The sequence below is a fragment of the Mustela erminea genome, chromosome 5 (assembly GCF_009829155.1).
Source record: "Mustela erminea isolate mMusErm1 chromosome 5, mMusErm1.Pri, whole genome shotgun sequence".
NCBI classification, from domain to species: Eukaryota; Metazoa; Chordata; class Mammalia; order Carnivora; family Mustelidae; genus Mustela; species Mustela erminea.
Window position 1 is genome coordinate 105,544,112 of NC_045618.1, and position 17,246 is coordinate 105,561,357.

General features: G+C 40.9%; 1 protein-coding gene across 2 annotated transcripts in view; it reads right to left on the bottom strand.

The window, feature by feature from the left end:
- The window catches only part of SLC35F4 (solute carrier family 35 member F4), a 231,811-nt gene that overhangs the window by 23,747 nt on the left and 190,818 nt on the right, over positions 1 to 17,246 (bottom strand). For both annotated transcript variants that reach the window (XM_032344319.1, XM_032344318.1), the window contains exon 2: positions 2,812 to 2,997. Coding sequence is in view for 1 of the 2 variants with exons in the window: in XM_032344318.1 (XP_032200209.1) it covers positions 2,812 to 2,997 (186 nt within the window). In the remaining variant the exon portion in view is untranslated. The remainder of the gene's footprint in view (positions 1 to 2,811; positions 2,998 to 17,246) is intronic.

Here is a 17,246-nt window from a genome sequence, read left to right on the forward strand (position 1 = left end):
CATGGCCTAGTGGTAAACCAGAAGACACATCCAAAATAGTGTGTTAGGGCCAACAGAAATAGGGTGTTAGTGCCAATAACAGCAGATACAATGCCATGTAGAAACAGAAGAGGGGCACTTGTTAAGTGATGGGGAGGGAAATGATCGGGAGAAGCTTTCATGATGTAGTAACATTGACATGAGCCTGGAAGTGTGAGCCAGCTAGCTCCCTTTACTGTGTATAGACAATTCTTGCTCTTGATAACAGTCCTGCAAATCCTCTCTATAACCATGTGGCTTATGCAGAGAGCAGAGGGGAAAAATATAAAATGAGTGAGAGGGTGGAATAAGAGACTCTTGTCTTGGGAGTCTGGGAAGCAAACGTTAACCTACCCAGTAAAATAGATATTATCACTCCCATTTCACAGATGAAGAAACTGAGAATTGTGTTAAAAGTTGTCCAAGGTTGAACCTACGTTGGTATGACTCTAGGGTCCAAATCCTTTTATTCTGAATACTCATTCTGTCTAGGTTTCAGGCTTGAGCTCTTCATTCAACCCCTGGAAATTTCAGAAATGGTCTGGAGAAAAAATTCTGTTTCCTGACAGGAATGGTAGCCTGGCTTGAGGCTGAAGAGGAGGGATGCCTAAGAGAAAGGTGGACTCTTCAGATTACATTATTCTTGGGGACCATCTCACCAAGGAGGAATGATTCTATAAAGGTTATCAGTATCCCGTTAAACTGATACCTGCCTTTGCTGTTGCTTTCTTCATAGACTGCTTTGTGCCACCATTGTACCATGGACAGTGCTCTTGATGCCACCGGTAGTCACCTAGATCCCCCCATAGCATCAAACCATTCTTCTGCTAGCTAGATTTACTTGTTGCCAGTTCTTTAATTTCACCATCTATCAATATCATAGAAAGACTGGGTCTCCAGAGCTCTTTTATTTTTCTGGTGGTTTTAAATTCTCTGCAGTCCTGCTTAGATGTATGGTTTTGTATAGACCATTAAAACTGATATACCAGGAATTCCATCCATTACCATGAAACCTGGTTAGAGTCATTAATGGCAGAGGCCACTGGAATTTGGAAACCTGGGTGCAATCAGTGTTTGGCCCTGAGCTCATGTTTGATTCCAGTCTTAGCTTCTTTATCTGTCAGTGATAACACCTGTCTCATGGGATTCGTTTTGAGGTTTAAGTACATCACATTCATGAAAGCATGGTGAGCTGCTCTTCAGATCATTCTCCTTTTCTCTTTTTTCTTCAGTGCCCTGGAATACCCCCCAAGTGCCTTGTGAATCATCGCACAAAGTAAATTATGTCCTCTGTGACCTTTAATGGTATAGATTTTAAAATTTGTAGTCTGCCTATGATAGATAGAGCAAGTCTTTATTAACCAGTATATTTAATTAACTGGAACATTCTATTCTGCAGATAACTGGGATAATAGGAATATACTGCAACTTATTAAAGCCAATTAAAACTTTCTGAAGACTTAAGATGTCATTTTCTTCATTTTTAAAAAGAACCTCAGCCTTGGGGTCAGTAGCTGCTCAGATACTATTTTAAAATACTGTCACTTTTTGAAAAATCTTTTCTTATATATGTATAAAAAAAACCCAACCTCTTCTCAAATTAGGAGAGCCCTAGAAGAGGCTTTTCTATTTCTTGTATATCTTTGTTGACTATTCCCCATCCATACTAAGCGCCCTGAATTCCATTCTTTTCTCAAAGTTCTGTTTTATTTTCAACTACCCATTTATTTTGGATGGAGTCTTTTGTTGTTTTTGCTGTTTTGTTATTGTTTTTAAGGATGCAAGATTTTTAATATGTTATTGAACAAACCGAAGGAATGAGTGGAAGGACACTGAAAATGCAGGTGGCAGAGATGGAAAGGAGGTGACCAAGGATGTGGCGAAAGGAGCTGACATTGGAAAGGTAGAAACACGCATGTTAACGGTGGCCCCAAAATATGGTAATTGGCAAACAAAAGAACAGAGACATCGTGGCACAGAGGAAAGCATCTGTTGGCATAGGATTGTTGATTGTTTTCACTCTTTTCAGAAGTGGAAGAGCAGTCACGTGACAAGAGGAAGTGAGTGAACTGGGAACTTGAGCACCTTCTCTGTGGAAGGCAATGGGATGTCCACTGCCAAGCAGGACAGAATGGGCAGCAGCCCAGTGGACTCAGCTACATTGGAAAATGATAAATTTGCCAGGAAATCCCTGGATCTGCTATCAGATTTATCTAGCAATTCTAATAATCTGAGTAACTTGGGAGTTGGTGGGTGTGGTCAAGCGGATGTGAGGAAAGGCTAGAGGTCTTGATTGACCAGTAAATGCTGATTAGGGAGGCAGTGCAGTGTCCTGAAGAAGACATAAAACTGGGAAAACTAGAAGGATTCCAAGGACTGCCAGTTGTGACAAGCACAAAAACAGAGTCTGTGATTTTTCTGGTGTTTTTAATCTCAGAGAGGGAGAGCGCTCTTACTGCATCCCAGGGTTGAGATCAAAGATGCAGGGGTTTGACATCTTCAAGATGAGAAAACTAGTCACCTTATAAACTTAATTGAATGTCACTGTTCAATCATGTGTTAAGCCCTTCAACAACTGTCTCTGGTGTCCAGTTTCTCTGCTATACTGTACACCACTAATAGATCCTATCTATCCATTTCCCTTCTTCCTTCTTCCACTTGATAAACCTTCCCACTCCCACCCCTGAGAGACCATGTAATGTCTCTGTGTTCTGGGCCAATGGTACCATCTTTCATGGCTGGTTAGAAGGTTACCTAGATGTACTGTTATTTAAGAGGAGGTCACCAGGGTACCTGATCTGTTTGGCCTTTCAACTCTGTGTCCACACACTCCAGAGGATCCTCGACTCTGAAGTTCAAGAATAGGAGCAGAAGAATCTTCAGTGACAGAAAGAGGGGACAGTTGTCTGCTGATGCCACTGTGGGAACTGGGGCAGTTGGCTCCTGGTTTACATCGAGTTACTGATGATCTGGAGGTACCTGGGAAGAAAGAGTTCATACGGTTTGAGGACTTTCCAGAAGAAAAACTGGAAACAGATTTAAGAAAAAAATATGCCTCCATCAGAAAGGATGAATACCCAACTTTTGTAGCAACATGGACGGGACTGGAAGAGATTATGCTGAGTGAAATAAGTCAAGCAGAGAGAGTCAATTATCATATGGTTTCACTTATTTGTGGAGCATAACAAATAGCATGGAGGACATGGGGACTTAGAGTGGAGAAGGGAGTTGGGGGAAATTGGAAGGGGAGGTGAACATGAGAGACTATGGACTCTGAAAAACAATCTGAGGGTTTTGAAGGGACGGGGGGTGGGAGGTTGGGGTACCAGGTGGTGGGTATTATAGAGGGCACGGATTGCATGGAGCACGGGGTGTGGTGCAAAAATAATGAATACTGTTATGCTGGAAATAAAAATAAAATAAAATTAAATTAAATTAAAAAAAAAAATTTTTTTTTTTTTTTTTTTAAAGTGAGAGAGAACAAACAAGGATGAGGGACAAGGGGGAAGGATAAGCAGAGTTCCCACTGAGCAGGGAGACCAATCTCAGGACCCTGGGATCATGACCTGAGCCAAAAGCAGTGAGGCTTCACTGACTGAGCCACCCAGGTGCCCCCAAACCGGAAGCAGATTTTAAATGCCTCGGCAGTAAAACACATGGCAGCAGGAGTCACAGTCCCGATATCAGGGACATTCATTGAGCTCAATTGTAATTTTATAAGAGGGGGTCTTAAAAAGAAAATTCTATACTGGCAAGGTCTGTGTCACCAAGATAAAGGGTCCTTTTAGATAAATCTGTCAACCAAAAACAAATTTGACAAAATGGTAAATGGTTTGGGTGGATACATCTGCTCTGAATTAGAACTGCTAATGCAGTCAAATAGTTAACCTCAAGGGAAGGAAACGGTTCTGTCACAGGTGCTTTTTCCCTTTTCCTCCTAAGATTGACTGTTAAATTCTTAACCCATGAAACTGCCCATGGTGTTTCTTATGAAGTCCACTCTACACGTTTCCATTGGATTGGTCAGAAAAATCCAATTTGTTTGTGTCTTCTCAATCACCTCGGGCCTCTATCCACTCCCAGAGGAAAACCCAGCCTTCAGGATCCTCCATAGGCCCAGCCCCTCCTGATCCTGATTAGTCTTCCATGCATCCCGCCCAGGGTGGGTCAGCTTCATGGGTCTTTGGACCATGCAGTCATTCAGGGCTCAGAAGGACCTCACACACCTCCCCCACAACTGTGTATAGTTGCCATGTGTAGGTTCTTTTATCTTTCTTTTTTTTAATTTAATTCAATCAGCCAACCTATTTAGTACCTCATTAGTGTTGGATGTAGTGTTCGATGATTCATTAGTTGCATATAACACCCAGTGCTCCTCACATCACATGCCCTCCTTAATGCCCAACACCCAGTTACCCTATCCCACACCACCTCCTTTTCTGCAACCCTCAGTTTGTTTCCTAGCGTCAAGAGTCTCTAATGGTTTATCTCCCTCTCCTATTTCTTCCCATTCAATTTTCCCTCCCTTCCCCTATGATCCTCTGAGCTATTTCTTATATTCCACATATGAGTGAAACTATATGATAATTGTCTTTCTCTGATTGACTTATTTCACTTAGCATAGTACCCTCCAGTTTCATCCATGTTGATGCAAATGGTGGGTGTTCATCCTTTCTTGATGGCTGAGTAATATTCCACAGTATATATGAACCACATTTTCTGTATCCGCTCATCTGTTGAAGGACATCTTGTCTCCTTCCACAGTTTGGCTGTTATCGACATTGCTGCTAGGAACATCGGGGTGCATGTGGCCCTTCTTTCACTACATCTATATCTTTGGGGCTAATACCCCGTAGTGCAATTGCTGGATCATAGGGTAGCTCTATTTTTAACTTCTTGAGGAACCTCCATACTGTTTTCCAGAGTGGTTGCACCAGCTTGCATTCCCACCAACAGTGTAAAAGTGTTCCCCCTTCTCCATAGCCTTTCCAGCATTTGTTGTTCCCTGTCTTATTAATTTTAGCCATTCTAACTGGTGCTCTCTCATTGTGGTTTTGATTTGTATTTCCCTGATGACAAGTTATGTGGAGGATTTTTTTTCCTATGTCTGTTGGCCATTTGTATGTCTTCTTTGGAGAAGTGTCTGTTCATGTCTTCTGCCCATTACTTGGTCAGATTATTTGTTTTTTGGGTGTTCAATTTGATAAGTTCTTTACAGATCTTGGAATCAGCCCTTTATCCGATATGTCATTTGCAAATATCTTCTCCCATTCCATAAGTTGCCTTTTAGTTTTGTTGACTGTTTCCTTTTCTGTGCAGAAGTTTTTTTATCTTGATGAAGTTCCAAAGTTCATTTTTGCTTTTGTTTCCCTGGCCTTTAGAGACATGTCTTGCAAGAAGTTGCTGTGGCCGAGGTCAAAGAGGTTACTGGCTGTGTTCTTCTTTAGGATTTTAATGGGTTCCTGTCTCACATTTAGGTCTTTCATCCATTTTGATTTTATCTTTTTGTATAGTGTAAGAGAATGGTTCAATTTCATTCTTCTGCTCATGGCTGTCCAATTTTCCCAGCACCATTTATTGAAGAGACTGCTTTTTTTCAGTTGGATATTCTTTCTTGCTTTGTTGAAGATTAGTTGACAATAATGTTGAAGGTCCCTTTCTGGGGTCTCTATTTTTTTTTTAAGATTTTATATATTGATTTGACATAGAGCAAGAGATCACAAATAGGCAGAGAGGCAGGCAGAGGGTGAGAGAGAAGCAGGGTCCCAGCTGAGCAGAGAGCCCGATGAGGGGCTTGATCCCAGGACCCTGAGATCATGACCTGAGCTGAAGGCAGAAGCTCAACCCACTGAGTCACCCAGGAGCCCCAGAGTCTCTATTCTGTTCCATTGATCTATGTGTCTGTTTTTGGGCCAGTACCTGGACATGCTGTCCTGATGATTACAGCTTTGCAATACAGCTTGAAATCTGTATCAATACATTGCGATGTCCCCTGTTTTGGCTTTCTTTTTCAACATTCCCCTGGTTATTCAGGGTCTTTTCTGGTTCCATACAAATTTTAGGATTGCTTATTGCAGCTTTGTGAAAAATGTTGATGGTATTTTGATAGGGATTGCATTGAATGTGTAGATTTCTTTTATCTTTTAACTTGTTTTTTGTAAGTAATTTCCAATGGGATAATGGAGCACATACAGGGGGCTTGGGCTCAGAGCCTCAGCTCAGGTGTGGTCTTGCCTCCAGTTGCCTCCCCACCTCCTGGGGTGGGTTTTCAGCAACCACTCCCATGTCTTTGCTTAGCAATCCTACAGGGACCTAGGTATAGGTAGGGGGTGTTTTGGGATCTCAGAGTGAGACCCTGAGTGTCTGTGGGGGCTTGCTCTCAACCAGCAAGTATCCTGTGTCCAAGGGAACAGATGTTAAATAGAAAATAAAAAATACCTTCGTTAAGTGGAGAGAGAGACAGAGAAGGAGAAAGAGCATAAGAAAGGAAAAAGCCATTTTCTGCTTTTTGAAAAAGGGGCTCTGCATTTTCACTTTGCACTGGGCCTCCTAATGACACAGCTGGCCTTGCTCAGACCTGAGCACTCCATTCCAGCTAGGCTGGTTCTGGCTGTGTTCTGATACCTTCCTCTCTTTTTTTTTTTTTTTTTTTTTAAAAGATTTATTTATTTATTTGACAGAGAGAGATTACAAGCAGGCAGAGAAGCAGGCAGAGAGAGAGAGGAGGAAGCAGGCTCCCTGCCGAGCAGAGAGCCCGATGCGGGACTTGATCCCAGGACCCTGAGATCATGACCTGAGCCAAAGGCAGCGGCTTCACCCACTAAGCCACCCAGGCGCCCTGATACCTTCCTCTCACTACTGACAACTCTTAAGTCTTTAATTGGGTTGTGCCTCCACCTGGAACATTCTGAATCTACCCAAATCTTTAAACACTATGATCAAATCCTGATTGGTTCATGCAGTCTTTGCTGTTAACTCACATGCACCTACACTTTCTTTGAACGTTTACTGTCTGAGCTCATTTGACGATAGTCTTCACTCACTGCCCCAATGCTTCACTTTCTCCTGTGTGAATCCTTTTACTCCCAACACCTGCAGAGGCTGCTTGGCTTTGTTCTCTTTCTCTCTCTGTCTCTCTCAGTAAACTTTTAATTTTGAAATAATTTTACATTTACAGAAAAATTGAAAAGATAGTGCAGGGAGTTCCCATATGCTCTTTAGCTAGTTTCCTCTAATGGTAACATCTTGCATCCACCCCCCTTGTGCATTTGTCAAAATTAGGAGATTAACATTGGCGATTACTCTTTATCACACTCCAAACCTCATTTGGATTTCCCTAGCTTTGTCACTAATGGCCTTTTCCTGTTCTGGGACCCCACTCGGGACACCACATTACATTCAGCCATTGTGTCTCTTTAGCTGCCTGTGTTTGTTCACAGAGTACATTTATTTTTCCTTGAAAGTTAAGGGTTCCTCTATTTCCATGGATATAAGGTGAGGAACAGAGGCCATCCTCCTCACTGAAGGTTCTTTCTTGGTGTGGTGCTTGAGAGATGGTAGAAGCCAGAAAATGAAGAGCAAAATCTTGAAATAGCAATGGCATCTTGGTTTTAGTTTGATTTTGAATAATCATGTCACGTACTATGTGAGTCATCACTTCAAGTATTCAAATCAGAACCTCAAGAAGCAGGGACATTCAGAAAAAGAAAGCCCGAGTTCCTGAATCATGATCTCCAACAAGCACCTAGCAAACAGCGGAGTAACTTGGCTGTGAGTGCTAGTTTTCTGTCTGGTCCTCCCTATCTATGACAAAGGGTATCTTGTTTTCTTTTCTTTTTTTCTCAGTCTTGGGAAAACAAAAAGAGGTTCATAAAAATAGTTAGCCATACTATCTATTATTAAATGTCTTAAAGTTGGCCTTATTGAGATGTATTATCTAATCTTGGATTCAAAAGAATAAAAAATGTATGGCTACTCAAATAAGCAACAGAAGAATTACATTTTGATTATTATGCTCAAATTAATGTTATTATAATACTGTTGCCATAAAAGTGTCAAAAATAGGGGCGCCTGGGTGGCTCAGTGGGTTAAGCCTCTGCCTTCGGCTCAGGTCATGATCTCAGGGTCCTGGGGTCGAGCCCCACATCAGGCTCTCTGCTCAGGGACCCTGTTTCCCCCTCTCCCTCTGCTTGTCTCTCTGCCTACTTGTGATATCTCTCTCTGTATCAAATAAATAAATAAAATCTTTTTTAAAAAGTGTCAAAAATACATAAGCTTCTTATTTTACGTATCCAAGATGTTTACTGTGCTCACAACTGTGCTTCGCAACTGTGTTTTTAATTAAATATTTCTAATTCAACGAGAAGAATGTCTAAAGCTCAGTGAATGCTCATTTATTTATGCTCTTCAAGAGGGGCTAACGTTCAGATACTTCAAGAGTCATTTTTAATTTATCTTTCAAGTCTTTTTCATAATTTATTTTACACGAGTTGTGCCTCCTCCTGTTTTCTTACATGAATATCAGGTTTCATTTTGTGATCATTTAACAATTATAGGTGGAAAGGAGGAAATCCAAAAATAGGGTGGGAAGTTAGTTGAGCAAGAATTGAGATAAAATATGGGCCATAGTTACTAAGAAATTGGTAAATCACGTGCAGCTGGGAGTGTTGGATTTGTAAGCCAAACAGTGATTTCTCTTGTTTCCTCATTTTCACTGGCTTCTGTACCACCTGGTCCATATGCAGTAAGGCTCAACACCCATTTCCTGCAGCCATTTGCCTCACACTGGTTGATTTATGGAAGAGATCTGAGAGTAGGCGAGCCACTGGAGACATTTAAAATCATTGTCCTAAAAAGGCAATCTTTAAACTTCAGAGCCAAGCCCAGAGGCCATAGTCAGAGCTTGGGCCATGAAATAGTCATCTCCAATCCTGGAAAACAAAAACAGTGTCCCATGCTACATGGTCTTGTACACTTCAATTACTATAAAGCCACCTCTGACAAAAATAATATTCAGAACGTCTGGGGGTATAGCTCAGTGGTAGAGCATTTGACTGCAGAACGTCACCTGGGATGCAGTCAAGGATCATAAATAAATCATGTCTATTTTCTATTTTCTATGCCACAGTGAGTGCCTGGGCATTGCAAATTCAGTTAGTGAACAGTGTTCAGACTTTAATAGGTATTGAGAGTAAACTGAATTAGAAGTGATAGGTTGGAAGCCTCTCATTAGTCACACCAGATCATCTCCCCACCCCTTGTAAAGACAACTATTCACCTGAGCCAGCCCTAGGAATGGGGCCATCTTGGTGCCATTCTTCATATTTTCCAGGCACAAGAATATAATTTCTTCATTTGCACTGGTTAGGCTCTGCATGTTCCCCAAATCGATTTACCTCAACAAGTAGTTATTAAGCACCCATTCTAGGCAGGTATTGTGTTCAGAACAGGAGTAAAGACAAATCAAGGACACACAATCCATGCCTGCATGGAGCTCTCAACACAGTATTGGAGTCAGACATGTAAGCAATTAACCATAATTTAATGTGAATTGGAGAGCAAGAAGAAAGGGAGTGATTCATTCTGCCTGGAGCAGGGAAGACATCAAAGTTGGCTTTGAAGGAAGATCAGGACTTTGCTGGGCAGAGTTCTACAGTGAGGAATAAGCAATAGAGTCAGAGGCAACCATAAGAGCAAATATTCAGAGGGGTAAAGAACGTGCTGTGAGACAATGGTAAGATGAACAGCTCTAAGATGCTGAATTCTGAGTACAAACAAGGCTTGAAAATCCTTTGAGGAGCGGTTCTCAGATGGTCTCAGTTCTCAAATGGTCCACAGAACATACTCAATAAATACAGAGTTCGGTTGCAAACGGTTCTCAAATGGTCCACAGAACGTGCTCAATAAATGCAGAGTATTATAACAAAAAATAAACATGTAAACAAAAAAGACTATTAGTGGTACTTTATCGGTTAGAACGTCTGACTTCATAAAAGAAAACCAAACTTGACCCAGTTTCAGCAAAAATGGAGAGGTTTTAGGAGCTCAGCAACCAAGGGACAGAACAGCCAGGAATGTCCCTAAGCCTCAGGAACACCTGGGACTGGGGAGTAGTGTAGGCGAACCATCCCCCATCTCCCACTGCAGGTGCAAGCTGCCTGTCTTCTCACTTGGCTGCTGTTGGCCTTTCTCTGCAGAAAATTTGGTTGTTTGAAGCTCCCAGGTTTCCAGTCTCACAGCCTTAGCCTCCAGGAGAAGTCCAGTTTCCCAGAGTCAAAAATCTGGAGGCAGAAACTTGTTGTGTCTTATACTGACACCTGGTCCAACTTCTGTGGACAGAGAACACTGTGACAACACTGGGAGAGGGTGGTTGGGGCTGGGCAGACAGGGCCTAGGGCATCCATTTAGAAACGTCCAAGCAAAACGGGGAAGAACTACAGAGGCTGAGTAAAACAACCACCTAACCAGAGTATAAAGTGTAGGGTTCTCAGATAACAACTTGAAACACCAAGCAATAAAAAGTAACTAGGAAAAGCTCTTTGGATTGTAGGTAAGAGGTTCTGTAGGTAAGAGGTTCTGTGTGAGCCAAGGGCAAGATGACTTGGAAGATAATAGACATCATTCTAAGAAGAGCCCTGCCATTGACTCTTAATCTCTCATGAACACAAAAGGTCAATGACACATTTGGTTCTACTGAGCATTATACTGCACAGTGAGCTGAAGGTCTTAATCCTCGCTTGCCCCAAGCTATGAGCCTACTTACTTGAAATATCACAGGTAGCTCTGGTGCCCAAACCTAAAGGCAGAGATAATGAGAATACAAAAGGCAATGACACAATCCAGGGGATAGGGGTGACAGAATGGCAAGGGAAGTGGAGTTGGAGGGGTAGGAGCTGTATGACCAGAGGCAGCATACTATCCTGGACAGACTTCCATGAAAGGCAAGATACCAACTGGCTACATTCTCTCAAGGAAATCACTGGACCTTTCTTTGTATTCTTTAGACTCTGAAATTTAATGATTGAACAAAATGGTTTCCTAAATCCCTACAGCTTTCTCTCTATTGATTTAAAGATTTTTAAATTTTAAATTCAATTTAATTAACATATAGTGTATTATTAGTTTTAGAGGTAGAATTCAGTGAGTCATCAGTTGCATAAAACACCCAGTGCTCATTACTTCAAGGGCCTTCCTTAATGCCCATCACCCAGTTACCCCATCCCACCACCCACCTCCCTCCAGCAATCCTCAGTTTGTTTACTATAATTAAGAGTCTCTTATGGTTTGCCTCCCTCTCTGTTTTCTTCTTATTTTATTTTTCCTTCCCTCCCCTTATGTTCATCTGTTTTATTTCTTAAATTCCACATATGAGTGAAATCATATGGTATTTGTCTTTCTCTGAATTATTTTGCTTAGCATAATACCCTCTAGTTCATCCACATCATTGCAAATGGCAAGATTTCATTCTTTTTGATGGCTGAAGTAATATTTCACTGTGTATATATATCTCACATCTTTTTCAAACGATCACCTGCAAATCATGTTTAACCATAAAACAAACTCTATTTTTAACTAATTTTTTATAGTCATTTATATTAGTCAAGTCTCCAGAAGTGAGAAAGAGCAAACTCAAATTAGAATACTTTATTTAAAAGGTGGTCCAAAGAAGGGCCATATGTACCCCAGTGTTCATAGCTGCATTGGCCACAATCCGCCAAACTGTGGAAAGAACCAAGATGCCCTTCAACAGACGAATGGGTAAAGAAGACATGGCCCATATATACAATGGAATATTACTCAGCTATCAGAAAGGATGAATACCCAACTTTTGTATCAACATGGATGGGACTGGAGGAGATTATGCTGAGTGAAGTAAGTTAAGCAGAGAAAGTCAATTATCATATGGTTTCACTTACTTGTGGAACATAAGGAATAACATGGAGGACATTAGGAGAAGGAAAGGAAAAGTGAATTGGGGGAAATAGGATGGGGAGATGAAGCATGAGAGAACTTGGACTCTCAGAAACAAACTGAGGGTTTTGGGGGGTGTGGGGGGATGGGTGAGCCTGGTGGTGGGTGTAAAGGATGGCATATATTGCATGGGGCACTGGGTGTAGTCCATAAACAATGAATCTTGTAACACTGAAAAAATAAAATAAAAATAAATAAAAGGTGGTGAAGGTACAGGGCTACTGGGTCATATGGTTCCCTAAGTTGGCCACTGAAGCATCATCTGGGAGTTCATTAGAAATGCAGCCACCTTAGACCTATTAAATTAGACACTGCTGTGGGGGTAACCTATGATTTAAGAAGCCCTCCAGGTGATTTCCAATGCAAGTGAAAAACTTGAGAACTACTACCTGTCATACCCCAGAAGGGAGGGCAGTACCCAGGTGTAGCAATGGTTCTTACTATACTTAGGCCTGAAAGTACAAGGAGAGGGAGAGATTAGAAAAATCTGGAAGGAGGGGCTTGCCTGATAAGAATTACAACTTTTCATTAAGTAAGCACCCACCTAGGGCTGCCTGAAAATACTCCTTTTCTTTGATATCTCTTAGGGAATCCCCATTGATCAGGAAGCCGAAGTCAGAGGACAAGAGAGTCTGTTTCTGCAGTCCTTATAGTTCAACCGCCACAAAGAAGGGCAAGTAGAGAGAGGTTACGGGGCAGGTAGAAAGAAAATCTGGAAAGGCAAAGGCATCTGATCTATCATGTTTCTACAACAATAATATTACAATTACAAAATCAGAGGCTGGAAAACGTGATCTTTTAGCTTTAAGCTTCTTTGATTGATGATTCTTCTTTGATTATTCTTCCAACCAATCTTTTGAAAATTATACTTTATACATAAAACTAACTTTGACTATTTTCAAATAATGTTTTATAAGTGTGTTTCTTTTAAATATCCATGATCTTTTCTGTGAAGATATTTATAATCACTGAAGAAACATCAAATACAGAAACGTAATCCTGAATTTTCATGTGGAGTTGGTTGGAAGCCACAATTATCACTTTGACATTTTGTCTTGTAAAAAAGAGATATGGACTCTGAAAAACAATCCGAGGGTTTTGAAGGGGCGGGGGGTGGGAGGTCGGGGTACCAGGTGGTGGGTATTATAGAGGGCACGGATTGCATGGAGCACTGAGTGTGGTGCAAAAATAATGAATATTGTTATGCTGAAAATAAAACAAACAAACAAACAAAATGAATTACTCTCTTTGTATTTAAATGTGAAATGAAATATAATGTGTTATTTTATAACTGTGAAATAAATGCTGTTGGCAAGAAAAAAAAGATAGGGTATCAGCAATTCAACAAAAGATTATATGAAAAGCTATATTTCATATTTCATCAAATTACAATGGCAGCAAATATTCCTTGTAGTGAGGGAGTATTTATTGTCATATCGGTTGGGTTTTCATTGAAGTTCATATAGAATTTGCAATTAAGTTACTCACTTACTGCGTAAACACTTAGTCCTAGAATTATTGAAAGGGGTCAACATGGTGGATGTTTTCACAAGCACTATATCAACCTTCTGTTTCAATCTGTACCACCTTATTCTTTCTTTTTTTAAAATTTTTTCTCACCATAGCACATACCCTCCCCAATGTTCATCACCCAGCCACCCCATCCCTTTCACCCCTTTCCCCTCCAGCAATCCTCAGTTTGCTTCCTGAGATTAAGAGTCTCTTATGGTTTGTCTCCCTCTCTGGTTTCATCTTGTTTCATTTTTCCTTTAAAGCCCAAACCCTCCCAGCACAGCACTGCTTTATTTATCACGTACAATTCACTCTCTGTAGCTCTGAACACTTTTTTTTAAAAAGATTTTATTTATTTGTATGAGAGAGAGAAAGAGAGCACAAGCAGGGGGAAGGGCAGAAGGAGAGGGCTAGGGAGAAGCAGATTCCCCACCAAGAAGGGAGCCCAACTCAGGGCTCTATTCCAACACACTGAGATCATGAGCTGAGGGGAAGGCAGATGCTTAACAGGCTGAGTTACCCAGGCACCTCTGAACACTCTTGATTCATTTCATAGAGAAATCTCTTTTAAAATAAACTGGCTGCTTTGATTTGAATTTCCCTGATGGCTAATGATGTTGAACATTTTTTCATATGTCTGTTAGCCATTCATATGTCTTCTTTGGAGAAGTGTCTGTTCACGTCTTCTACCCATTTTTTGACTTGATCCTTTGTTTTTTGGGTGTTGAGTTTGAGAAGTTCTTTATAGATCTTGGATACCAGCCCTTTATCTGTACTGTCATTTGCAAATAACTTCTCCCATTCCATGGGTTGCCTCTTAGCTTTGTTGACGTTAACTGTTTTCTTTCTTTGCTGTACAGAAGCTTTTTATCTTCATGAGGTCCCCAAAGTTCATTTTCACTTTTGTTTCCCTTGCCTATGTGATACCACCTTACACTAGTTAGAATGGCAAAAATCGACAAGGCAGAAACAACAAATTTTGGAGATGTGGAGAAAGAGGAACCCTCTTACAGTGTTGGTAGGAATGCAAGTTGGTGCAGCCACTTTGGAAAACAGCGTGGAGATTCCTCAAAAAGTTAAAAATAGAGCTACCCTGGGACCCAGCAATTGCACTACTAGGTATTTACCCCAAAGATACAGATGTAGTGAATAGAAGGGGCACATGCCCCTCTCTGTTCACAATAGCCTCCTTGTCCACAATAGTCAAACTGTGGAAGGAGCCAAGCTGCCCTTCAACAGACGAATGGATAAAAAAGATGTGGTTCATATATACAATGGAATATTACTCAGCCATCAGAAATGATGAATACCCACCATTTGTATCAACATGGATGGAACTGGAGGGATTATGCTAAGTAGAGAAAGACAATTATCATATGGTTTTATTTGTATGTGGAACATAAAGCATAGCATGGAGGACATAGGAGAAGGGAGGGAAAAATGAAGGGGGGAGGAGTCAGAGGGGGAGGTGAACCATGAGGGACTACGGACAGTGAGAAACTAACTGAGGGTTTCAGAGGGGAGGGGGTAGGAGCATGGTTTGACATGGTGCTGGGTATTAAGGAAGGCATGTATTGAATGGAGCACTAGGTATTAAACACAAACAATGAATCACTGAACACTACATCAAAAACATAAAATAAAATAAACTTGTTGATTATATTATTATCCACAATTTTTGTATCAAAAAATTTTTAGGACTTGCTAATTATCTTATTGCAAATGATAATCAAATGTCCATTAACTAAAAGCTAGATTTTCAAGATGTAAATCTGAAATATATGGGTACCTACACATGCATACTAAAGTGACATTTTAAAAATCTTTTAACACCTGGGGCACCTGGTTGGCTCAGTGGGTTAAAGCCTCTGCCTTCGGCTCAGGTCATGATCCCAGGGTTCTGGGATCGAGTCCCGCAATGGGCTTTCTGCTCAGCAGGGAGCCTCCTTCCCTCTCTCTCTCTGCCTGCCTCTCTGCCTACTTGTGATCTCTCTCTGTCAAATTAATAAATAAATAATCTTTTAAAAAAATCTTTTAAAACCTAATTTATTTTTATTCACCTAAAACTTGTAATTGGAAGAAAGGACTAATAATTGGTCTATTTCTGCTATACACATCTTGTCCCTAAAACAGTACTAATTTATTCTATCTGGAATGTGATTTATTTTCCCTACCAGTAAATAACTTTAAAACTAAAAAGTATGTCACTGCTCCCTATTTTTACAATATAAAAATAAAAATGTCTAGCACTTATTTAACACCATCATGTGCCAAGAGTTTTACATACATGATTTCCTGACAACACAATATGGTCGGGTGGATTTTACTATTCCCATTTTATAGATGAAGAAAGTGGATCTCCAACAGCCCAAATAAGGATTTTCGAAATCAAGGCAGGTTCAGTTCCAAAGCCCATATTCTTTCCAGTATAATTTGTTGCCCTTCCCATTTCAGCCTATCAATGTTGTTGAATTCTTTTTATATGATAGAGGAAATAGTTCTGTGGTACAGAAAATAAGGACAGTTACTGTTCAGAGAGTGACGAGCTTAATTTCAGCCTGAGCAGTTAGGGAATACTTAGCAAAGGATGCTAGATTCCAGCAGATGCTAGCACAGGAGAGGGTTTGGATAGGAAGAGAGCCTAGAACAGCTTCCAACAAAGGAAAGTGAGGGATTTTGCCCTTTTAGTTGTTGAGAGTGAAAGAGAGGGATGATGAGTTGGAAGCAGAGTCTCTTGAAGGCAAAATTGGCAGGAGAGGGCAGGATGCACAGAACAGATAGAACCTAGAAGGAAGACATCTATTTGGAAGTTGTTCAAGCAAAACATGCTCTTTATAGAGAGAGGGGACTCCCCCTTTAGAAACATGTATGGCAGTGGGACCCTTTTTTCCCTGCCAAGCATGCACTTGGTAAAATTCAAAAGAACACCAATAATAATAATATCTTGTGCTCGTAAACTGGTCGTGCTTATTCTTTCTGGTCATGATCTCAACCTTTTGTGATGGAACCAGAGCACCCTTTACCCTGGGGCTTATGTATGCCAGACCGGCTTCATTCTTACTTGGGTAACCCATATATTTGTCAAGCACAAGTTCTGGATTTGTATTCTAAAGAAGAGGTTAGCAGGGCGCCTGTGTAGCTCAGTCAGTTAAGTATCCAACTCTTGATTTCGAGTCAGTTCATGGTCTCAGGGTGGTGAGATCCAGCCCAGTGTTGGGCTCTGCTCTGCGTGTAGAGCCTGCTTAAGATTCAACCACTCTCAGTTCTTCCCAGTGCCATCACCAACCCCTACTCCCCCAAGCTCCCTCCTATAGCTCTTATATTTCTTCTGGCTCCCTTCTCCCAAATAAAATATCATTCTTAACAGTTGCTTGTTTAGATCATTTCTGGACCTACATCTCCATCTACTATCAAGTATTAATTTCCTCAGCACTGCACGAAGATGTCACCCCTCCCTCAACTATGGCCCCAACCACGCCCATGTTTTATTAAGTCTACAGTTGTTTTCCTAATTCAGTTACCTCTTCTCTTGCCCATCCTCACTCTCTGACTACACAGCCTTGTGACTTCTTACACCTTCATCATCTGGAGAGTTAGATTATAGGATAACCTTGATGATTTTTGCTGAACACTCATAGAAATGTGGAATGGATTTTTAAGTATTCCCAAAGTACCTAAGAAAGAATTTTAAATCTATTTGACTGATCCTAGAAATGAATCAGCAGAAAACTACAAAATTGCCTTTA